At 46.3% G+C, this 25,452-nt stretch overlaps 1 protein-coding gene across 1 annotated transcript in view; it reads left to right on the top strand.

Moving 5' to 3' along the window:
* cilp (cartilage intermediate layer protein, nucleotide pyrophosphohydrolase) overlaps window positions 1-25,452 on the top strand; it is a gene marked incomplete at both ends in the record, with an annotated part of 78,531 nt that overhangs the window by 4,881 nt on the left and 48,198 nt on the right. Inside the window, 8 exons of the mRNA XM_084437297.1 lie at window positions 8,284-8,378; window positions 8,682-8,732; window positions 8,994-9,372; window positions 9,470-9,646; window positions 20,992-21,086; window positions 21,397-21,447; window positions 21,710-22,088; window positions 22,186-22,362. Coding sequence (XP_084293423.1) covers window positions 8,284-8,378; window positions 8,682-8,732; window positions 8,994-9,372; window positions 9,470-9,646; window positions 20,992-21,086; window positions 21,397-21,447; window positions 21,710-22,088; window positions 22,186-22,362 — 1,404 coding nt within the window. The remainder of the gene's footprint in view (window positions 1-8,283; window positions 8,379-8,681; window positions 8,733-8,993; window positions 9,373-9,469; window positions 9,647-20,991; window positions 21,087-21,396; window positions 21,448-21,709; window positions 22,089-22,185; window positions 22,363-25,452) is intronic.

Raw genomic sequence — 25,452 nt, 5'->3', positions numbered from 1 at the left:
TTTTCCCTTCTGAAACCCCAATGTCCCCCACAGGGATTATTAAAGTATCTATCTATCTATCTATCTATCTATCTATCTATCTATCTATCTATCTATCTATCTATCTATCTATCTATCTATCTATCTGTCTATCTATCTCTCTATCTATCCATCTGTCTGTATGTCTGTCTTTCTCTCTCTCTCTCTGTCTGTCTGTCTGTCTGTCTGTCTGTCGGTCTGTCTGTCGGTCTGTCGGTTTGTCTGTCTGTCGGTCTGTCTGTCTATAAAAGTGTTCTTTCCCAGTTGGTCTCAGACTCTAACTACTGTCTACTGACAGATTTCTGTCCAATCAGAGAGCAGATGTAGGAAGAGGGTTTACCTAGGATAGCTTTATAAATGAACCAATGACCTCTGCAAGGTCAGCGAAGGCCAGCCAGCTCTGGAGTACAATGATGAATTAGAGCTTTACAATCTGTGATAAATCTCAGTGCACTGTGATATTTATATTTACGTTTATTTAGGATGCCTCAGTAGTTGTTACTTCAGTAACAACTACAGTATTATTCCTGGGGTCTACACATAAAGACACAATAAAACATTCAATATATACATACTGTACATACACAACTAACGATCCATCCATCCATCCATCTTCATCCGCTTATCCGGGGTCGGGTCGCGGAGGCAGCAGCTCCAGCAGGGGGCCCCAGACATCCCTTTCCCTAGCAGCATCAACCAGCTCTGCCTGGGGAATCTTTAGCCGCTCACAGGCCAGTGCGGAGATGTAGTCCCGCCACCTAGTCCTGGGTCTACCCCGCGGCCTCCTCCCAGCCGGACACGCCTGGAACACCTCCCTAGGGAGGCACCCAGAAGGCATCCTCACTAGATGCCCGAACGACCTCAACTGGCTCCTTTCGACGCAAAGGAGCAGCGGCTCTACTCCGAGTCTCTCCCGGATGACTGAACTTCTCACCCGATCTCTCAGGGAGACCCCAGCCACCCTCCGGAGAAAACTCATTTCGGCCGCTTGTATCCGTGATCTCGTTCTTTCGGTCATGACCCATCCTTCATGACCATAGGTGAGGGTGGGAAGAAGATAGACCGGTAGATCGAGAGCTTTGCCTTTTGGCTCAGCTCTCTTTTCGTCACAACAGTGCGGTAAAGCGACTGCAGAACCGCACCAGCTGCTCCGATTCTCCGGCCAAACTCCCTCTCCATGGTTCCCTCACTCGTGAACAAGACCCCCAGATACTTGAACTCCTTCACTTGGGGTAAGGACTCATTTCCTACTCGGAGCGGACAGGCCACCGGTTTCCTGCTGAGAACCATGGCCTCAGATTTAGAAATGCTTATTCTCATCCCAGCCGCTTCACACTCAGTTGCGAACCTATCCAGAGAGGGCTGGAGGTCGCAGGCAGCTGATGCCATCAGGACCACATCATCTGCAAAAAGCAGCAACGTGATCCCCAGCTCACCGAACTGCAAACCCACTTCCCCACGACTACGCTTTGATATCCTGTCCATGAAAATCACAAACAGGATTGGTGACAAAGCGCAGCCCTGGCGGAGGCCAACCCCCACCGGAAAGGAAGACGACTTACTGCCGAGGACCCGGACACAGCTCTCGCTCTGGGTGTACAGGGATTGGATGGCCCTAAGTAGGGACCCCCTCACCCCATACTCCCGCATAACCCTCCACAAGACCTCTCGAGGGACCCAGTCGTAAGCCTTCTCCAAGTCCACAAAACACATGTAGACAGGTTGGGCAAACTCCCAAGCCCCCTCCAAGATCCTTGCGAGAGTGAAGAGCTGGTCGGTAGTTCCACGACCAGGACGAAATCCGCATTGTTCCTCTTCGATCTGAGGTTCGACTATCGGCCGGACCCTCCTTTCCAGCACCTTGGAGTAAACTTTCCCTGGGAGGCTGAGTAATGTGATGCCTCTATAATTTGCACACACCCTCTGGTCCCCTTTTTTGAATATTGGGACCACCACCCCAGTCTGCCACTCCTTCGGCACTGACCCAGACTTCCACGCAATGTTACAGAGGCGTGTCAACCAAGTCGGCCCCTCTATTCCCAGTGCCTTCAGCATTTCTGGACGGATCTCATCAGTCCCTGGGGCTCTGCCACTGTGGAGTTGTTTGACTACCTCAGTGACCTCCTCCAAGGAAATTGACGACCCCCCATCATATTCCGGCTATGCCTCGATCGTAGAGGGTGGATTAGTCGGGTTCAGGAATTCCTCAAAGTGCTCCTTCCAACGCTCAACAACCTCCTCAGTTGAGGTCAGCAGTGTCCCCTCCTTGCTGTATACAGCTTGGATGGTCCCCCGCTTTCCCTTCCTGAGGTGTCTGATGGTCTTCCAGAAACACTTTGGTGCCGACTGAAAGTCCTTCTCCATGGTTTCTCCGAACTCCTCCCACACCCGCTGCTTTGCCTTGGTCACGGCCGAAGCCGCAGCCCTCCGGGCCAGTCGATACCCTGCAACTGTTTCTGGGGTCTCCCGGGCTAACATACCCCGGAAGGCCTCCTTCTTCAGTCGGACGGCTTCCCTGACCACCGCTGTCCACCACGGTGTCCGAGGGTTACCGCCCCTTGAGGTACCTATGGCCCTCAGGCCAGAGCTCCCAGCCGCAGCTTCAGCAATGGAGGCTTTGAACACCGACCACTCATGCTCAATGTCCCCAACCTCCACAGGGATGCCTGAGAAGCTCCGCCGGAGGTGGCAATTGAAATCTCTCCGGACAGGCTCTTCCTCCAGACGTTCCCAGTTCACCCTCACTACACGCTTGGGTTTCCCAGGTCTGTCCAGAAGCTTCCCCCGCCATCGAAACCAGCTCACCACCAGATGGTGATCAATGGACAGCTCTGCCCCTCTCTTTACCCGAGTGTCCAAAACACATGGCCTCAGATCAGATGATACGATAACGAAATCGATCATCGACCTTCGGCCTAAGGTGTTCTGATGCCAGGTGTACTTGTGGGCATCCTTGTGTTCGAACATGGTGTTTGTTATGGACAAACCGTGACTAGCACAGAAGTCCAACAACAAAACACCACTCGGGTTCAGATCGTGGTGGCCATGCCTCCCAATCACGCCCCTCCAAGTTTCTCCATCATTGCCTACGTGTGCATTGAAGTCCCCCAGTAGGACAGTGGAGTCCCCTGCAGAAGCCCCCAAAAGGACTCCACTCAGGGTCTGCAGGAAGGCGGAGTACTCTGAACTGCTGTTCGGTGCATAAGCACAAACCACAGTCAGAGTCCCCCCCCCCACAGTCCTAAGGCACAGGGAGGCGACCCTCTCGTCCACTGGGGTGAAATCCAGCACAGAGCCGCTCAGCTGGGGGCTAGCTAGTATAGCCACACCTGCCTTACGCCTCATACCGTGAGCAACTCCGGAGAAGAACAGGGTCCAACCCCTACCCAGGAGTTTGGTTCCGGCGCCGGTGCTGTGCGTGGAGGTTAGCCCCACCAGATGTAATTGGTATCGCTCCACCTCCCTCACAAGCTCCGGCTCCTTCCCCCCCAGCGAGGTCACGTTCCATGTCCCCAGAGCCAGCCTTTGCCGCCCGGGTCCGGTCCGTCGGTGCCCCCCGCCTTCACCGCCACCTAGTTGGCAGCGCACCCGACCCCAACAATTCCTCCCGCGGGTGGTGGGTCCACGGGACGATGGAGGAGGAGATGGTGCTTCCACGTTGCTTATTCGGGCTGGGCCCGGCCAGGCTCCGTGGTAAGCCCGGCCACCAGGCGCTCGCAGGCGGGCCCTCCGTCTGGGCCTGGCTCCAGACGAGGGCCCCGGGCTTCCTCCGGGCCGGGTCTCTCTTCCTTTTGGTTGTTCTTTCATCGGGATTTTACCAGTAACCCCAGGTAGGGGGGCTAGGGGGTACTACCACTTGCCCAAGGTGGACCCCCAGACTAGTGGAGGGAAGGAGGCGTCTTACTTCTCCATTCTAGTTTGAAACTAGCCACTGCCACTACAACTAACGATAACATAACAAAATAAATGAGGTAATAACAAAATGCAATAAAATAAGACCCAGAGGTTCAGTAGTTATTTTACGTTCTTGCAGTTCTGAATCTCAAGTGTAGCCTGTGCTACAAGCAAGGGCGTAGGTTTGCGTATGGACGGTCGGGACATGTCCCTACCAACATTTTGGGAGGCCCAAATTGTCCCTACCAACTTTTAAGCAACCTTGTTCACATTATCTTTGGAGTGCAGATTAGATCATTTAGATGGCCTTCGTTTGGAAGGACAGAATTAGCCGTACCATTTTGAGTGAGTTAGTTTGCATTATGTTCGGAGTTACATTAGACCGTTAATCTACCCCTTTCCTCCACCGTGAATGTGCCATCCCAGTATTTTTTTTAAACTCACGTTTGATTGGCTCATTTGGCTGAGATAGATTGTTGCATTTTCGCTGGATCTGAAGACCAACAGCCTTACAGACAGACGCTGACAGCAAGCCATACTGTACAGTTGTGATTCTGACAGCCGTTTGGGTACAACCACCACAATGTCGCCCCCTCCGAAGAGGATGAGGGATATCAGGAGATTTTGCTCCGCAACTGTAAGTAACGTTAGCGTTAGCTAGGTTAGCTCCCTCCTAAGCACTTATTGTATTGTTTTTATTGTATTGCACTGTACTTTAGATGGCTATTCTTGCACTTTGCCTTCAGCACTAGATTATGCTCTTGGTCACTTGTTTTAGAAAGAAGATGCACTTGTGAGTTCTGGCAAGTAGTAGTACATTGGCTTTTCCTACATTAAATACAATTATTGTTAGTCGCTTTGTTTAAAGGCGTCTGCTAAATGACTGACTGTAATGTAGCTAGTTACTGGTAAACTAAGTAGCTAAAGTTTGGCATTAGCCACATGAAAACCAGCTAGGTTGGTGCTAGCTAACGTTACCTAAACTAACATCACTTGTCTTTCCATTGTGGGAAATTATCAACTGGTGATATAAGCTGGCTAGCTAGCGAACTGTTAAGATGGCTTCTATCATCCTGTATCATTAGGATAGCAGCAGCCATTACATTACTATACATTAGATGCCCACCAGAGATTTAATTGAATGGGACATCACGGCGTCCTCACAACTAACGACCGTTAGTGTCAGCATACTAGCCGGGCTATTAGCTAGCTATAGCTTTGTCAAACCCAGTCTGTGCTAAACGTGATGCTAATTTTCACTATATTAAATTCCCATTAACTTATGCTAAAAAACATCAGTGATATTAAAGTCGTAAGTTTTGATTAAAAAAATAAATACATTGTTTTAGCCTGACGGGTTCTTGTTACAATTATACGGGAAACTGAATACTCATAAGGTAACGTTATCTAGAGGTTAGCCAGCCCTTGAGAGCCGTTAACGTTACTTTTATGAGGACTCAGGTCTGTTTTTCTTTATACAAGCCCGTCCCTGTGTACAGTTATTAGCTAACGTATACTTGCTAACTGGAATCTCATAATTTTCCTCTCACTATATTGGCCGGAGGGTGTTTTAAATAAAGTAGTGTATGTTGAAGTACATGGGATTTATTTTTTCTAAATATGGTATCAAATTGGGTATCCAGGATTGTGTTGTTTCTCAATTGGTATTGCCTACTAAATGTCTGGTATTTTGTGACTCCCCTAATGGACAGATATATCAATTTATGAGTTGTATGTCAGTCTAAAAATCCCATGAAAATCTACATTTTTATCAAATCATTTTTATATATGAAACGGCAGCAGTCGAGAGAGAGAGAGAGGAGGGACGCAGCAGCAACTGAGAGAGAAAGAGAGTGGAGGGATGCAGCAGCAACCAAGAGAGAGAGAGAGAGTGGAGGGACGCAGCAGCAAAAGTCGAGAGAGTGCAGCAGCAGCAGGCAGGATGTGATACACTAAGAACATTGTATTAGTATTATTCAATTTCATAAATATATGCATATTTAAGAGGTTTAACCTCTCGTCCCCAGCAAAAATTGTGTATGCAGCCTATACTGTTATATGGTCCCTACCAATGTTGAAACCAAACCTACGCCCTTGCCCTAGAGAGAGTAGAGGAACACAGCAGCACCCTAGAGAGAGTAGAGGAACACAGCAGCACCCTAGAGAGAGTAGAGGAACACAGCAGCACCCTAGAGAGAGTGGAGGAACGCAGCAGCAGCATAGAGAGAGTAGAGGAACACAACAGAAGTAGAAGCAGAAGAACCTTCCCATCCTCGCAGGCATCCAGCCCGCTGGCCTCCGCCGCACAGGAACCACAGCACGTCTCGCCTGCCGAACCTCCTGCTCCACGACAGGCTCACTGCAACAGCGGAGCCTCCCCAGCGTCTCAAGTCGAGACACCCTTTTGTGCCGCACGGGATCTCCTGCAGCAATGAAGAGATCTTAACATCAGTGAGGCAGGATGGGCGGACCACATCTGACGTGTGGAGTGGGAGGAGAACACCTCCACACTCTGTGATTTCATCCCGGCCGCTGGTCCTTCCCCTCCCGGGATGGACTTACCCAGACCGGTGTGGGTGAGGCTTAATCGCCTCCGACCGGTGTCGGACGCTTCCGCTCATCGATGCATAGATGGGGCCTTTGCATGTCTGTATTGTGATGTTGAAGATGTTTTAGGAAATATTAACATTCATGAAATGATCTACATGTCACCATAGACACAGCCTATGCTTTCTTCCATGACTGGGTAATTTGACACTAGCATATGCAAAGAGTCTATATATCTATATAGCAAAGAGTTCAGAAGAGCATAGCCGTCCATAAAGAGTTTCAGATGCTTGGTCAGAGATCTGTGATAAGGTAATGCGAGATTAGCTAACTTGCATCAAATACATTTATTTATTTTTTTGGTAGCAATTCTGCAGGGTAATAGGCTTGAAATGTTTCAACATAGAGTGACGTTTTTTTTAGTGTTCCCCGTTATTTCAATTGAATTAAATGAATAGTGCATACAGATTTACAGACTAGGCTAAGCCAAACCGTTAACAACATCAGGTAGGCCTATTGATTGACACTGGTGATGCAAACTGCATGGCTATTATGACGTCATAATAGTGGACATTCCATGATCATGGTCTACTACTCTAACTTAACATGCACACATTATGATCATGTTACTGCGTGGGTATTATGACGTCATAATAGTGGATATTCCATGATCATGGTCTAACTTGACATGCACACATTATGATCATATTACCTCCCAGATCTACAGCTCATGGTAGGTTCTGTATGTATTTGAATAAGACATCAGTAAATCAGAAAGAAAAACATACTATTGATATCATACTATATGAGTAAATGTCTGGGATGAATAATAACAGACTACTAAAGAAAATATGAAATTGCAGAAATACTTAACTGTAGACTCATTTAGTCTACCTTGAATTAAAATGTTTGATCAGCCTTAGTGTGAAATGGCAAATGACAGATCTAACATGGCATCAGAATGTTCTAGTGAAAATCATGTCTGTTTTAATGAATGTAGAATAGTTCAGGATGAAGAGAAAGCGCAGAGCTCAATTAAAGGACGATGGCGAAGGTCCATCTAAAAAGCCTCGGATAACAAAGACAGAGGCTCACCCTGACTGGCCCGTAGCTAGGAAGCGGAGCTTGCCTCAAGTGAGTCTGAACGAAGAAGAACTTGCATGTTTAGATTAAAACAAATGTAAAGCAAATATGTATTATCAGTCAGAGGAGTTAATTTGTTTAATAGTATTGAAAAGGAAATTAAAATGTGTAATATGCTACGCTAATTACATGACTAACAAATATAAAACTGAACAAATATAAAACTGAAGTATCAACACTAACGTGTATATTTATTTTTGTTTTAATTAAAACAAACATTAAAATATACCTGTGCAGACCAGAGCAAGGGCCATGATCCAGCGTAGGATTCCACAGTGTCCCCTCAGGGAGAACCAGACCACCCTGCCTCCCCTCAGGGAGAACCAGACCATCCTGCCTCCCCTCATGGAGAACCAGACCATCCTGCCTCCCCTCAGGGAGAACCAGGCCAAGAGAGGTCAAAAAAGGGCCAGGGAGGAGGAGAACAAACCCCTCAAATGTTCTAAAAAGAGAAAGAGAGGCCCTGCCCCCACAAACCAGAGCTCAAATCCCAGCTCCTCAGCCCAGCCATCCCAGGCCCAGCGCAACCCACCATGCACAGGTAGGACCTCAACCATCCATCACCCTCACATGTTGAGAGACTCATCCATCCTGGTCTATCCATGAGTAGATGATCAATGTGAGGTTACATGACAGTGGTTGAAGGGGAGATTGAGTGAACCTGGGAGGTGTGTCTTGCAGACGGGTTCACCTCCCGCTACTCTGTGGGGAAGCTGCTGGGCGAAGGCGGGTTTGGATCCGTCTACGCAGGAACGCGCACGGCAGACGGCAAACAGGTTCACCCTCTCCTCCTCCTCTGCATTTCTGCTCACCCCCCTGCCTCATACACATCACACCACGGCTTTTGTGTTTAAACCAGGCCTCCAAGTGTCAAATACATTGGCTAAATAACAACATATTTAGTCCCTTTGCAAAGAAGTTGTTTCATGAGTTAACATGCCTGGAAATACCTTACATATAGTATGTCCTGTCCTGAATAAAGAAGTCTGCAGAAATTGGCCCTACTGGGTAACTGGTCAGTATGGCTCATTACAATTGGGCTGAATATTCAAATATGTGCCCCTCCTCCCCTCGACCAGGTGGCCATTAAGTACGTCCGGAAGCAGATATCGGAGCGCTACATCAGAATCGTAAGTATGGTCACTGTACAGTATATTCTTGCGTACAGCACCATAACAAGTACCAGTTGCCAATTTAAATTCTTCTCCAAGCATAATATGCCACCTACAGAAGTAAGTTCCACCCATACATCTTCAAATGCACACTGTAGCTTCTAAGGGATCAATCCATAAGTAGACCCCCACCTCCCCCTTCAACTGTCACCCCCACCTCCCCCCTCACCTGTCACCCCCCCCTTCCCCCGCTCCCGCTCCCCCCCCCAACCCCCATAGCCTGGAGCATCACGCAGACTGCCCCTCGAGGTGGCCCTCATGCAGATCGTGAGCGAGCCTCCCAGCTGTGAGAACGTGCTGGAGCTCATCGAGTGGTTCGAGCAGCCCGAGATGTTCATCCTGGTCCTGGAGAGGCCGATCCCATGCATGGACCTGTCTGAGTACACCAAGCAGACAGGGGGCCGGGTGGACGAGCACCTCGCCAAGACCATCATGAAGCAGGTGGTGCTGGCGGTGCGTCACTGCTGTGACCGCCGTGTCCTCCACCGGGACATGAAGATGGAGAACCTCCTCATTAACATCGACACCATGAAGGTCAAGCTCATCGACTTTGGCTGCGGGGATCGACTGAAGGATGGACTCTACCGAGAGTTTATGGGTGAGGGAAGCAGGAGACTGAACGGTGTTGGACTGATGCACCATGGACATAGAGATATGGTATAATCACTCTCTCTCTCTCTGTCTCTCTCTTTCAGGCACTGAAGACTTCTGCCCACCTGAGATGGTTGTGATTGGAAAATACCACGGCCGCGAAGCCACTGTCTGGTCCCTGGGAGTCCTGCTTTTTAACCTGGTGTTTGGGGATCGGCCATTCAAGTCACTGTATGAGATTGTGGTTGGACGCCTGAGCTTCCAGAAAAGGGTGTCCAAATGTAAGAGCTGCTTGAAGGAGAGCTTAGATGTATCTTTTTGAACAGTATGGAACAGCGTAAACTAAGCAAATGCCAAGCTACAGATAGTATATCATAGAACTGAAAACCGGGCAATCCCATGTTGGTTCCAAACATCATCTCTCTAATGTCTGATCCTGTAGCTTGCAAGGAACTGATTAGGTGGTGCCTGGCTCCAAACCCAGTCAGGAGGCCAGACTTGGAGCAGATACTCCTACATGACTGGCTCTCAGATGTGTCAAGCCCATAGATTTAGGTACAATACTGTCAAGGTAATATAGATAGGAATGGTAGAGGTGTGTAGGCTACATCACTGTGTGTTACATTTGGTAATATCTGTGTGTGTGTGTGTGTGTGTGTGTGTGTGTGTGTGTGTGTGTGTGTGTGTGTGTGCGCACATGTATGTGTGCATGTGTCTCTGTGTGTGCATGTGTCTGTGTGTGTGTGTTTGTGCATGCGTGTGTGTGCGTCTCCCAGACTGGAGCTTGGCCAGGCGAAGCTGGGAGTTTTGTTGAGGCATGGCGGATAACGGAGCAGACAGACAGCAACACACACTTCATCTGCTCTACTGTATATCTCAGTCTTATCCTCCACTCCACATCTCTCCATCTTCTCTCTATCTCAGTCTAACCCTCCCGACCCCAACATCACTTCAACTTCTCTTTTATGGTCTTATTATTGTGCCAAAATGAAGGGATATTTTTGAATGCATGGTGCCTGACCTGCTGGCTCCACACATTTTTGCTCTGCATGTTCCATGGTGTGTCTCAAAGCTTGGCCTATGCTAGCGAGAGGGACCGAGCTGCAGAAAACATGGCTGACCTCCACAAGAGGCACCTCCGCAGTTGACAGGACATCATGTGACCTCAGCAGCGGAAGCTGGTCTTCTTCTTGTCATTTTTGTGTGAACATCTGTATTGCGTATGTAAAATCAAAATTAACTCAGCTATTATGTTAAAATAAACATGTGCATGTGCTACACACACGCACACACACACAAACATACACACACACACACACACATACTGTACGTTTAAAAGAGTATATTGGAAAAACAGATGTGCTGTCACGGCACCGCCGCGTCAGCCTCGTCCACCTCCTCAGCCCCCTGACCCCGGCCCGAGCCCCGGTTCTGATGCTGGTCCCCAGCCTGTCCCTGTCTCTCCAGTGCCGGACTCCGTTTCCCCCAGCACCTCCCAGAGCCTGCAGCGGGAACTGCGGGCATGTCTGCGATCACAAGCCAGACACGCCCCCGATCCACACCTGCCGTGCGTCACCTTGATTGCCTCTCCTCCACACCTCAACGCACCTGGTCCTGATCAGCCAATCAACGCACCTGGTCCTGATCAGCCAATCGCCAGCAGGATAAGAAGCCGGTCCACACAGCCCTCTGTGCCAGATCGTTGACAACCAACCTAGTGGGTACACGTCTCTAGCTCCCTGCCTCGTCTGTTTTTTTAACCTTGCCTTACCCTGTTCTCCCTGTCTTCCCAGTATCCAGTTCCTGCCTGACCCACGCCTGTACGACAACCCCGTCCCTGCCTGACCCACGCCTGTACGACAACCCTGCTCCTGCCTGACCCACGCCTGTACGACAACCCTGCTCCTGCCTGACCTATGCCTGTACGACAACCCTGCTCCTGCCTGACCTACGCCTGTACGACAACCCTGCTCCTGCCTGACCCACGCCTGTACGACAACCCTGCTCCTGCCTGACCCACGCCTGTACGACAACCCCGCTCCTGCCTGACCATCGCCTGTACGACTACCTGGTCCCCGCCTGACCCACGCCTGTCTACGGATCACGTTACTGCCTGCCTCTCCCCGGATCACAATAAACGTGCCTACGGGCTTTCACCCCAATCGTGTCTGCTCTTGGGTCCTCCATCCAAACCCTAACATGTGCGTGTTTTGATACATTTTGATAAATCATTTTAAAAATCAAATATCAATATCAATGAAATTGCAGTTGGGCTGTTTTGATTAAGTAGCGAAGAGTTCTTTACTTAATGGGTTAGTGTGCTTCTTTAGACATTTAGCCCTAATTGTGGTCTCTCTACCATGACACTGAAACATCGAGACCATCATTTCACAGATCTTTCTAGTATTGAGCTAGCTGGAGTTTTTTATGTAGGCTCACACTGGGCTACAATGGAAGTCAATGGGGAAACTATGTTGGAGAAACTATGATGAAGTGGTTTTCTGAGATGCGAAGCACAAGGTGTAATCTTACTGACCTCAATATGCTCTCCTGTGAAATGTACTGCAATCCGAATATTTGTACATGTTTGGCATGGCTTGTGTCTGGGTCCTCGGCAGTAAGTCGTCTTCCTTTCCGGTGGGTGTTGGCCTCCGCCAGGGCTGCGCTTTGTCACCAATCCTGTTTGTGATTTTCATGGACAGGATATCGAGGCGTAGCCGGGGGGAGGTGGGTTTGCAGTTCGGTGAGCTGGGGATCACGTCACTGCTTTTTGCAGATGATGTGGTCCTGATGGCATCAGCTGCCTGCGACCTCCAGCACTCTGGATAGGTTCGCAACTGAGTGTGAAGCGGCTGGGATGAGAATAAGCACTTCTAAATCTGAGGCCATGGTTCTCAGCAGGAAACCGGTGGCCTGTCCGCTCCGAGTAGGAAATGAGTCCTTACCCCAAGTGAAGGAGTTCAAGTATCTGGGGGTCTTGTGTGAAGTGAGGGAACCATGGAGAGGGAGTTTGGCCGGAGAATCGGAGCAGCTGGTGCGGTTCTGCAGTCGCTTTACCGCACTGTTGTGACGAAAAGAGAGCTGAGCCAAAAGGCAAAGCTCTCGATCTACCGGTCTATCTTCGTCCCCACCCTCACCTATGGTCATGAAGGATGGGTCATGACCGAAAGAATGAGATCACGGATACAAGCGGCCGAAATGAGTTTTCTCCGGAGGGTGGCTGGGGTCTCCCTGAGAGATCGGGTGAGAAGTTCAGTCATCCGGGAGAGACTCGGAGTAGAGCCGCTGCTCCTTTGCGTCGAAAGGAGCCAGTTGAGGTGGTTCGGGCATCTAGTGAGGATGCCTCCTGGGCGCCTCCCTAGGGAGGTGTTCCAGGCGTGTCCGGCTGGGAGGAGGCCGCGGGGTGGACCCAGGACTAGGTGGCGGGACTACATCTCCGCACTGGCCTGTGAGCGGCTAAAGATTCCCCAGGCAGAGCTGGTTGATGCTGCTAGGGAAAGGGATGTCTGGGGCCCCCTGCTGGAGCTGCTGCCTCCGCGACCCGACCCTGGATAAGCGGATGAAGATGAAGAAGATGAAGATGGCATGGCTTGGACATAAAAACTCCCCTGGGGCTTGTTTTCACTCTGCCCACAGAGGACTATGTGCAAGTCATGCCATGCCTAAAAATATTCGGATTGCAATACATTTCACAGGAGAGCATACTGAGGTCAGTAAGACTACACCCTGTGCTTCCCGTCTCAACAAAAACACACTCATCATAGTTTTTCAATGCATTCATGTATGCCCCATTGACTGATATTGTAGCTCATTGAGAGCCTGCATAGAAACTGCAGCTAGCTCAATACTGTAACGATCAGTGAAATTATGGTCTCTATGTTTTGGGTTCATGGTAGACAGACCACAAATAAGGCTAAATATCCAAAATAGCACACTACCCATTTAATAAAAACAACCCAACCCAACATTTGATTTTAACATAATAGCTGAGTTTAATATATATATATATATATATATATATATTCAGTATCCAGTGGAGTAGTAGTAGTAGTAGTTATACGAGCAGTAGTATTTATAGTAGTTTTTATATTTATAGTAGTTAGTACCATCAGAAGTAGTATTAGTATTAGTACAAGCATTAGTAGTTTGGAGTAGTTTCTATTTATAGTAGTACTATCAGTAGTTGTATTCGTAGTTATAATAGTACTAGCAGTATTTATAGTAGTTTATAAAAGTTTTTATATTAATAGTAGTTATAGTAGTGCTAGCAATAGTTGTATTAGTAGCTATAGTAGTACTAGCAGTAGTATTTATAGTAGTCATTTTTATATAGTAGTTAGTAATTATAGTAGTACTATCAGAAGTTGTATTAAGTAGTTAGTTAGTAGCAGTAGTATTTATAGTAGTTTTTATATTTATAGTACTTAGTAGTTATACAGTAGTACTACTTGCAGTAATTTGTAAGTCTGACTGCGGTCAGCTAGCCCACCTCACTTTCTGCAAGAAATGTACGTAACACTTTATAATAATGATCAGTTATAAGGCATTTATAAAACATTTGTTAATAATGAACTAATCATTAGACAATAATTTACACTAGATTAGCGCATGCAAAAACCTTTACAAATCATTTGTTAAATATGAAAAAGAAAAACGTCTAGTAATTGGTGTAAAATGTTATTCTTAAAAGCAATTAAAAATGAGTTACTACACATGAACTAATGTTATTTAATGTTGAACAAATCATTTAGAAGTACTGTTGATAATGTGTTATAAATCATCTACAGATCATTTTTGAATGTTAAACTAGTGTATTTATAAATTATATATGACTCATTTATAAACATGTATAAATGATTTGTTAATGGTTAGTTCATTATAAACTAGTAGTTTATAACGGTCTTTGGGGCTGCAATAATGTATACAAATGATTTGTAGACTTTTAGTAAATGTTTAACAAATCATTTGATAAACATGAAAAACAAATAAGTAAGGCATTCTTAAAATAATTTACAAATGTTTTACTACATATTAACTAACATTAATTAATGTTGAACACATCATTTACAAGTAATGTTGATAATGTGTTACAAATCATCTACAGGTCATTTGTGGATCTTTAACTAGTATATTTACAAATGATTTATGAATCATTTACACATGTTTATAAATGATCTGTTAATGATTGGTTCATTATTATTAAATGTTTTATAAACCATCTACAGATCATTTGTGAATGTTTAACTAGTATATTTACAAATCATTTATGAATCATTTACACATGTTTATAAATGATCTGTTAATTATTAGTTAATTATAATTAAATGTTTTATAAATCATCTACAGATCATTTGTGAATGTTTAACTAGTATATTTACAAATCATTTATGGATCATTTACACATGTTTATAAATGATATGTTAATGATTAGTTCATTATTAACAAATGTTTTATAAATGCCTTATAATTGATCATTATTATAAAGTGTTACCGAAATGTACTTTCTAGTTTAGATTTTACATGCGCAATGCAGATTCACACAAAAACGACACGAGGAACACCAACTTCCGTTGCTGAGATCACGCAATTTCCTGTCAACTGTGAAGGTACCTCTTGTGGAGGTCATCCATGTTTTCTGCAGCTTGGTCCCCCTGCTAGCAGAGGTAGAGCTTTGAGACACCAGGAACACACAGAGCAGACATGTGGAACCAGCAGGTCAGGGGCCATGCACTCAAAGATTTACCTTCATGCGCAAAAAATAATTTTGGCACAAAATTAACTCCTTACATTCCCTGCCCTTACTGTAGTTCTCCTTATCAATTTTTTTTTCCAATTGTTCTTTTCTTTCCTTTCATTTATCATTTATTGTATTTATTAAAAGTATTTCTGCTTAATTTATTGTGGCTGTTGTTTTATTATAAAACACACTTTCATTGGGAATGTTTGAAACTGACTTCTGACAATATACAGTAACTGTTCAAGCAGGAGACATGAACATCTGTGAACATGGCCACAACCAATCCCATGAATGCTGTTAGCCGCATAGCAGTAGCAGGTCTTAGATTTGAATCTCAAAGATACACCGAAAGGGAAGTTGGAGAAGATCTTGCTTCCGTACTTTGACGTATTTCCGCCTGAAACGGGCTGCAAGGGCGGGACATACGTTTAGATGAATTTCATTGGAACGTTATCGAGCGGGCGGGATATTCAACACTTGAGGCTGCAGAGTAGTTGACGTTTTGATTGACAGGGTGGATGTTGTGAGATTATTGGCCTAAAACCGAAGGTAACTGGTGTCGTAATTGTACGTGACCTACCGTTTTCCAGGAAGTAAGAAATGATATCTCTTAGACGAGTTGGATCAGAACCCAGATGTGACCCAGTCCACCAGACCCTACCTGGACATGAGCTGGACCAGAACCCAGACGACACCTACTGATAAAATGTAATTTGTCCATCCAGTATTTATTTATTTTTTAATTTAGGCATACTCACGTTTGATTGGCTGAAATAGAGTTATTTTTCAAATATTCACTGTTTCACTGATTCAGCTGTTGAACAGGCTAGCCAAGCTAGCCTGTAAACATCCAGTGATGCCAACTTAGCGACTTTGTCGCTAGATTTAGCGACTTTCCAGACCCCCCTGGCGACTTATTTCATGAAAAGCGACAAATCTAGCTACTTTTTCTGGTCATTTGGGGAATTATTGTGTTGACAAGGAAGCAAGCTCAGGTCACGAGTCACGACGAGAGAACTTTTTTTGCTGCCTTCACCCCCCCTCTCTGAGTGCAAGCCCCTCTAGTTTCTTCTACTTTATCTAACCCTGTTGTCCGAGATTGTGGATTTTGAATGCTACTTCATCTTTTGATTTGTCAACCTCCTTGTCTCATATCTTATTTGCTGGTCTTACTGCAGCCAAAAAGATGTTAGTGTTACTCCTCATGCTCTTACTCGTGATGTGGTGACCCTGCCCCCTACTGTGATGTGGTGACCCTGCCCCCTACTGTGATGGAGTGACCCCTGCCCTCTACTGTGATGTGGTGACTTCTGCCCTCTACTGTGTTGTAGTTACCCCTGCCTCCTACTGTGATGTGGTGACCCCTGCCCCCTACTGTGATGTGGTGACTTCTGCCCCCTACTGTGATGTGGTGACCCCTGTCCCCTACTGTGATGTGGTGACCCCTGCCCCCTACTGTGATGTGATGACCCCTGCCCCCTACTGTGATGTGGTGACCCCTGCCCCCTACTGTGATGTGGTGACCCCTGCCCCCTACTGTGATGTGGTTACCCCTGCCCCCTACTGTGATGTGGTGACCCCTGCCCCCTACTGTGATGTAGTGACCCCTGCCCCCTACTGTGATGTAGTGACCCCTGCCCCCTACTGTGATGTAGTGACCCCTGCCCCCTACTGTGATGTGGTGACCCCTGCCCCTTACTGTGATGTGGTGACCCCTGCCCTCTACTGTGATGTGGTGACTCCTGCCCCCTACTGTGATGTGGTGACCCCTGTCCCTTACTGTGATGTGGTGACCCCTGCCCTCTACTGTGATGTGGTGACCCCTGCCCCCTACTGTGATGGAGTGACCCCTGCCCCTTACTGTGATGTGGTGACCCCTGCCCCCTACTGTGATGTGGTGACCCCTGCCCCCTACTGTGATGGAGTGACCCCTGCCCCTTACTGTGATGTGGTGACCCCTGTCCCTTACTGTGATGTGGTGACCCCTGTCCCCTACTGTGATGTGGTGACCCCTGTCCCCTACTGGGATGTTGTGACCCCTACTGTGATGTAGTGAACCCTGAGAGAGTGAAGAAGCACAACACCCTAGAGCAGGCATTCCCAAACTGTGAGGCGGGCCTCCCCTGGGGGGCCCCAAAGAAATTCAGGGGAGGCGCGGAGGGATGGTTAGAAAAAAAAGAAGAAGGAAAAACATGTTTTTTTATTTTTTTAAATGTCTGGTTTTTATGAATGAAACGTGATTTTAAAGGCCAGAAGATCTAAATAAATAATGGGAGAGATGTATACTAAATTTGTGGATAGTGCAGAGAGAGCCTCCCCCCGCAGGTCTGAATGTATTGTGCGAAAACGTCATAACGTTAACTAGCAACAGGTGCTACCGAGCTAACTTAGCTGTGTAATGTTATGAGCTAGCTAATGCAGCCTTGCAAAATGGACAAATTTGGGGGGTTGGGGGGGCGCGGGTGTGTCACTGTTTTCAGAGGGGAGGCCCACATTGATGGAGTTTGGGAACCCATGCCCTAGAGAGAGTGGAGGAACACAGCAGCACCCTAGAGCAAGGGCGTAGGTTTGCGTATGGACGGTCGGGACATGTCCCTACCAACATTTTGGGAGGCCCAAATTGTCCCTACCAACTTTTAAGCAACCTTGTTCACATTATCTTTGGAGTGCACTTATATTAGATCATTTAGATGGCCTTCCCATAGTTTGGAAGGACAGAATTAGCCGTACCAGGTAGTCAGGTCTGTCTAACACGGCGTCCTCACAACTAACGACCGTTAGTGTCAGCATACTAGCCGATGGGCTATTAGCTAGCTATAGCTTTGTCAAACCCAGTCTGTGCTAAACGTGATGCTAATTTTCACTATATAAAATTCCCATTAACTTATGCTAAAAAACATCAGTGATATTAAAGTCGTAAGTTTTGATTAAAAAAATAAATACATTGTTTTAGCCTGACAGGGGTTCTTGTTACAATTATAGGGGAAACTGAATACTCATAAGGTAACGTTATCTAGAGGTTAGCCAGCCCGTGAGAGCCGTTAACGTTACTTTTATGAGGGCTCAGGTCTGTTTTTCTTTATACAAGCCCGTCCCTGTGTACAGTTATTAGCTAACGTATACTTGCTAACTGGAATCTCATAATTTTCCTCTCACTATATTGGCCGGAGGGTGTTTTAAATAAAGTAGTGTATGTTGAAGTACATGGGATTTATTTTTTCTAACTATGGTATCAAATTGGGTATCCAGGATTGTGTTGTTTCTCAATTAGTATTGCCTACTAAATGTCTGGTATTTTGTGACTCCCCTAATGGACAGATATATCAATTTATGAGTTGTATGTCAGTCTAAAAATCCCATGAAAATCTACATTTTTATCAAATCATTTTTATATATGAAACGGCAGCAGTCGAGAGAGAGAGAGAGGAGGGACGCAGCAGCAACTGAGAGAGAAAGAGAGTGGAGGGATGCAGCAGCAACCAAGAGAGAGAGAGAGAGTGGAGGGACGCAGCAGCAAAAGTCGAGAGTGCAGCAGCAGCAGGCAGGATGTGATACACTAAGAACATTTTATTAGTATTATTCAATTTCATAAATATATGCATATTTAAGAGGTTTAACCTCTCGTCCCCAGCAAAAATTGTGTATGCAGCCTACACTGTTATATGGTCCCTACCAATGTTGAAACCAAACCTACGCCCTTGCCCTAGAGAGAGTAGAGGAATACAGCAGCACCCTAGAGAGAGTAGAGGAACACAGCAGCACCCTAGAGAGAGTGGAGGAACGCAGCAGCAGCATAGAGAGAGTAGAGGAACACAACAGAAGTAGAAGCAGAAGAACCTTCCCATCCTCGCAGGCATCCAGCCCGCTGGCCTCCGCCGCACAGGAACCACAGCACGTCTCGCCTGCCGAACCTCCTGCTCCACAACAGGCTCACTGCAACAGCGGAGCCTCCCCAGCGTCTCAAGTCGAGACACCCTTTTGTGCCGCACGGGATCTCCTGCAGCAATGAAGAGATCTTAACATCAGTGAGGCAGGATGGGCGGACCACATCTGACGTGTGGAGTGGGAGGAGAACACCTCCAGACTCTGTGATTTCATCCCGGCCGCTGGTCCTTCCCCTCCCGGGATGGACTTACCCAGACCGGTGTGGGTGAGGCTTAATCGCCTCCGACCGGTGTCGGATGCTTCCGCTCATCGATGCATAGATGGGGCCTTTGCATGTCTGTATTGTGATGTTGAAGATGTTTTAGGAAATATTAACATTCATGAAATGATCTACATGTCACCATAGACACAGCCTATGCTTTCTTCCATGACTGGGTAATTTGACACTAGCATAGCAAAGAGTTCAGAAGAGCATAGCCGTCCAAAAAGAGTTTCAGATGCTTGGTCAGAGATCTGTGATAAGGTAATGCGAGATTAGCTAACTTGCATCGAATACATTTATTTATTTTTTTGGTAGCAATTCTGCGGGGTAATAGGCTTGAAATGTTTCAACATAGAGTGACGTTTTTTTAGTGTTCCCCGTTATTTCAATTGAATTAAATTAATAGTGCATACAGATTTACAGACTAGGCTAAGCCAAACCGTTAACAACATCAGGTAGGCCTATTGATTGACACTGGTGATGCAAACTGCATGGCTATTATGACGTCATAATACTGGACATTCCATGATCATGGTCTACTACTCTAACTTAACATGCACACATTATGATCATGTTACTGCGTGGGTATTATGACGTCATAATAGTGGATATTCCATGATCATGGTCTAACTTGACATGCACACATTATGATCATATTACCTCCCAGATCTACAGCTCATGGTAGGTTCTGTATGTATTTGAATAAGACATCAGTAAATCAGAAAGAAAAACATACTATTGATATCATACTATATGAGTAAATGTCTGGGATGAATAATAACAGACTACTAAAGAAAATATGAAATTGCAGAAATACTTAACTGTAGACTCATTTAGTCTACCTTGAATTAAAATGTTTGATCAGCCTTAGTGTGAAATGGCAAATGACAGATCTAACATGGCATCAGAATGTTCTAGTGAAAATCATGTCTGTTTTAATGAATGTAGAATAGTTCAGGATGAAGAGAAAGCGCAGAGCTCAATTAAAGGACGATGGCGAAGGTCCATCTAAAAAGCCTCGGATAACAAAGACAGAGGCTCACCCTGACTGGCCCGTAGCTAGGAAGCGGAGCTTGCCTCAAGTGAGTCTGAACGAAGAAGAACTTGCATGTTTAGATTAAAACAAATGTAAAGCAAATATGTATTATCAGTCAGAGGAGTTAATTTGTTTAATAGTATTGAAAAGGAAATTAAAATGTGTAATATGCTACGCTAATTACATGACTAACAAATATAAAACTGAACAAATATAAAACTGAAGTATCAACACTAACGTGTATACTTATTTTTGTTTTAATTAAAACAAACATTAAAATATACCTGTGCAGACCAGAGCAAGGGCCATGATCCAGCGTAGGATTCCACAGTGTTCCCTCAGGGAGAACCAGACCACTCTGCCTCCCCTCATGGAGAACCAGACCATCCTGCCTCCCCTCAGGGAGAACCAGGCCAAGAGAGGTCAAAAAAGGGCCAGGGAGGAGGAGAACAAACCCCTCAAATGTTCTAAAAAGAGAAAGAGAGGCCCTGCCCCCACAAACCAGAGCTCAAATCCCAGCTCCTCAGCCCAGCCATCCCAGGCCCAGCGCAACCCACCATGCACAGGTAGGACCTCAACCATCCATCACCCTCACATGTTGAGAGACTCATCCATCCTGGTCTATCCATGAGTAGATGATCAATGTGAGGTTACATGACAGTGGTTGAAGGGGAGATTGAGTGAACCTGGGAGGTGTGTCTTGCAGACGGGTTCACCTCCCGCTACTCTGTGGGGAAGCTGCTGGGCGAAGGCGGGTTTGGATCCGTCTACGCAGGAACGCGCACGGCAGACGGCAAACAGGTTCACCCTCTCCTCCTCCTCTGCATTTCTGCTCACCCCCCTGCCTCATACACATCACACCACGGCTTTTGTGTTTAAACCAGGCCTCCAAGTGTCAAATACATTGGCTAAATAACAACATATTTAGTCCCTTTGCAAAGAAGTTGTTTCATGAGTTAACATGCCTGGAAATACCTTACATATAGTATGTCCTGTCCTGAATAAAGAAGTCTGCAGAAATTTAAAAGAGGCCCTACTGGGTAACTGGTCAGTATGGCTCATTACAATTGGGCTGAATATTCAAATATGTGCCCCTCCTCCCCTCGACCAGGTGGCCATTAAGTACGTCCGGAAGCAGATATCGGAGCGCTACATCAGAATCGTAAGTATGGTCACTGTACAGTATATTCTTGCGTACAGCACCATAACAAGTACCAGTTGCCAATTTAAATTCTTCTCCAAGCATAATATGCCACCTACAGAAGTAAGTTCCACCCATACATCTTCAAATGCACACTGTAGCTTCTAAGGGATCAATCCATAAGTAGACCCCCACCTCCCCCTTCAACTGTCACCCCCACCTCCCCCCTCACCTGTCACCCCCCCCTTCCCCCGCTCCTGCTCCCCCCCCCCAACCCCCATAGCCTGGAGCATCACGCAGACTGCCCCTCGAGGTGGCCCTCATGCAGATCGTGAGCGAGCCTCCCAGCTGTGAGAACGTGCTGGAGCTCATCGAGTGGTTCGAGCAGCCCGAGATGTTCATCCTGGTCCTGGAGAGGCCCATCCCATGCATGGACGTGTCTGAGTACACCAAGCAGACAGGGGGCCGGGTGGACGAACACCTCGCCAAGACCATCATGAAGCAGGTGGTGCTGGCGGTGCGTCACTGCTGTGACCGCCGTGTCCTCCACCGGGACGTGAAGATGGAGAACCTCCTCATTAACATCGACACCATGAAGGTCAAGCTCATCGACTTTGGCTGCGGGGATCGACTGAAGGATGGACTCTACCGAGAGTTTATGGGTGAGGGAAGCAGGAGACTGAACGGTGTTGGACTGATGCACCATGGACATAGAGATATGGCATAATCACTCTCTCTCTCTCTATCTCTCTCTTTCAGGCACTGAAGACTTCTGCCCACCTGAGATGGTTGTGATTGGAAAATACCACGGCCGCGAAGCCACTGTCTGGTCCCTGGGAGTCCTGCTTTTTAACCTGGTGTTTGGGGATCGGCCATTCAAGTCACTGTATGAGATTGTGGTTGGACGCCTGAGCTTCCAGAAAAGGGTGTCCAAATGTAAGAGCTGCTTGAAGGAGAGCTTAGATGTATCTTTTTGAACAGTATGGAACAGCGTAAACTAAGCAAATGCCAAGCTACAGATAGTATATCATAGAACTGAAAACCGGGCAATCCCATGTTGGTTCCAAACATCATCTCTCTAATGTCTGATCCTATAGCTTGCAAGGAACTGATTAGGTGGTGCCTGGCTCCAAACCCAGTCAGGAGGCCAGACTTGGAGCAGATACTCCTACATGACTGGCTCTCAGATGTGTCAAGCCCATAGATTTAGGTACAATACTGTCAAGGTAATATAGATAGGAATGGTAGAGGTGTGTAGGCTACATCACTGTGTGTTACATTTGGTAATATCTGTGTGTGTGTGTGTGTGTGTGTGTGTGTGTGTGTGTGTGTGTGTGTGTGTGTGTGTGTGTGTGTGTGTGTGTGTGCGCACATGTATGTGTGCATGTGTCTCTGTGTGTGCATGTGTCTGTGTGTGTGTGTTTGTGCATGCGTGTGTGTGCGTCTCCCAGACTGGAGCTTGGCCAGGCGAAGCTGGGAGTTTTGTTGAGGCATGGCGGATAACGGAGCAGACAGACAGTAACACACACTTCATCTGCTCTACTGTATATCTCAGTCTTATCCTCCACTCCACATCTCTCCATCTTCTCTCTATCTCAGTCTAACCCTCCCGACCCCAACATCACTTCAACTTCTCTTTTATGGTCTTATTATTGTGCCAAAATGAAGGGATATTTTTGAATGCATGGTGCCTGACCTGCTGGCTCCACACATTTTTGTTCTGCATGTTCCATGGTGTGTCTCAAAGCTTGGCCTATGCTAGCGAGAGGGACCGAGCTGCAGAAAACATGGCTGACCTCCACAAGAGGCACCTCCGCAGTTGACAGGACATCATGTGACCTCAGCAGCGGAAGCTGGTCTTCTTCTTGTCATTTTTGTGTGAACATCTGTATTGCGTATGTAAAATCAAAATTAACCCAGCTATTATGTTAAAATAAACATGTGCATGTGCTACACACACGCACACACACACAAACATACACACACACACACACACACATACTGTACGTTTAAAAGAGTATATTGGAAAAACAGATGTGCTGTCACGGCACCGCCGCGTCAGCCTCGTCCACCTCCTCAGCCCCCTGACCCCGGCCCGAGCCCCGGTTCTGACGTTGGTCCCCAGCCTGTCCCTGTCTCTCCAGTGCCGGACTCCGTTTCCCCCAGCACCTCCCAGAGCCTGCAGCGGGAACTGCGGGCATGTCTGCGATCACAAGCCAGACACGCCCCCGATCCACACCTGCCGTGCGTCACCTTGATTGCCTCGCCTCCACACCTCAACGCACCTGGTCCTGATCAGCCAATCAACGCACCTGGTCCTGATCAGCCAATCGCCAGCAGGTTAAGAAGCCGGTCCACACAGCCCTCTGTGCCAGATCGTTGACAACCAACCTAGTGGGTACACGTCTCTAGCTCCCTGCCTCGTCTGTTTTTTTAACCTTGCCTTACCCTGTTCTCCCTGTCTTCCCAGTATCCAGTTCCTGCCTGACCCACGCCTGTACGATTACCCTGCTCCTGCCTGACCCATGCCTGTACGATTACCCTGCTCCTGCCTGACCCACGCCTGTACGACAACCCTGCTCCTGCCTGACCCACGCCTGTACGACTACCACGTCCCCGCCTGACCCACGCCTGTCTACGGACCACGTTACTGCCTGCCTCTCCCCGGATCACAATAAACGTGCCTACGGGCTTTCACCCCAATCGTGTCTGCTCTTGGGTCCTCCATCAAAACCCTAACATGTGTGCGTTTTGATACATTTTGATAAATCATTTTAAAAATCAAATATCAATATCAATGAAATTGCAGTTGGGCTGTTTTGATTAAGTAGAGAAGAGTTTTCTTTACTTAATGGGTTAGTGTGCTTCTTTAGACATTTAGCCCTAATTGTGGTCTCTCTACCATGACCCTGAAACATAGAGACCATCATTTCACAGATCTTTCTAGTATTGAGCTAGCTGGAGTTTTTATGTAGGCTCACACTGGGCTACAATGGAAGTCAATGGGGAAACTATGTTGGAGAAACTATGATGAAGTGGTTTTCTGAGATGCGAAGCACAAGGTGTAATCTTACTGACCTCAATATGCTCTCCTGTGAAATGTACTGCAATCCAAATATTTGTACATTTATATATATACGTTTGGCATGGCTTGGACATAAAAACTCCCCTGGGGCTTGTTTTCACTCTGCCCACAGAGGACTATGTGCAAGTCATGCCACGCCTAAAAATATTCGGATTGCAATACATTTCACAGGAGAGCATACTGAGGTCAGTAAGACTACACCCTGTGCTTCCCGTCTCAACAAAAACACACTCATCATAGTTTTTCAATGCATTCATGTATGCCCCATTGACTGATATTGTAGCTCATTGAGAGCCTGCATAGAAACTGCAGCTAGCTCAATACTGTAACGATCAGTGAAATTATGGTCTCTATGTTTTGGGTTGATGGTAGACAGACCACAAATAAGGCTAAATATCCAAAATAGCACACTACCCATTTAATTAAAACAACCCAACCCAACATTTGATTTTAACATAATAGCTGAGTTTAATATATATATATATATATATATATATATATATATATATATATATATTCAGTATCCAGTGGAGTAGTAGTAGTAGTAGTTATACGAGCAGTAGTATTTATAGTAGTTTTTATATTTATAGTAGTTAGTACCATCAGAAGTAGTATTAGTATTAGTACAAGCATTAGTAGTTTGGAGTAGTTTTTATTTATAGTAGTACTATCAGTAGTTGTATTCGTAGTTATAATAGTACTAGCAGTATTTATAGTAGTTTATAAAAGTTTTTATATTAATAGTAGTTATAGTAGTGCTAGCAATAGTTGTATTAGTAGCTATAGTAGTACTAGCAGTAGTATTTATAGTAGTCATTTTTATATAGTAGTTAGTAATTATAGTAGTACTATCAGAAGTTGTATTAAGTAGTTAGTTGTATTAAGTAGTTAGTTAGTAGCAGTAGTATTTATAGTAGTTTTTATATTTATAGTACTTAGTA

The sequence above is a fragment of the Borostomias antarcticus genome, assembly GCF_949987555.1.
Source record: "Borostomias antarcticus genome assembly, chromosome: 4".
Taxonomy (NCBI): domain Eukaryota; kingdom Metazoa; phylum Chordata; class Actinopteri; order Stomiiformes; family Stomiidae; genus Borostomias; species Borostomias antarcticus.
The sequence above is the reverse complement of the archived record's forward strand: the minus strand, read 5'-3'. Positions and strand labels throughout refer to the sequence as shown.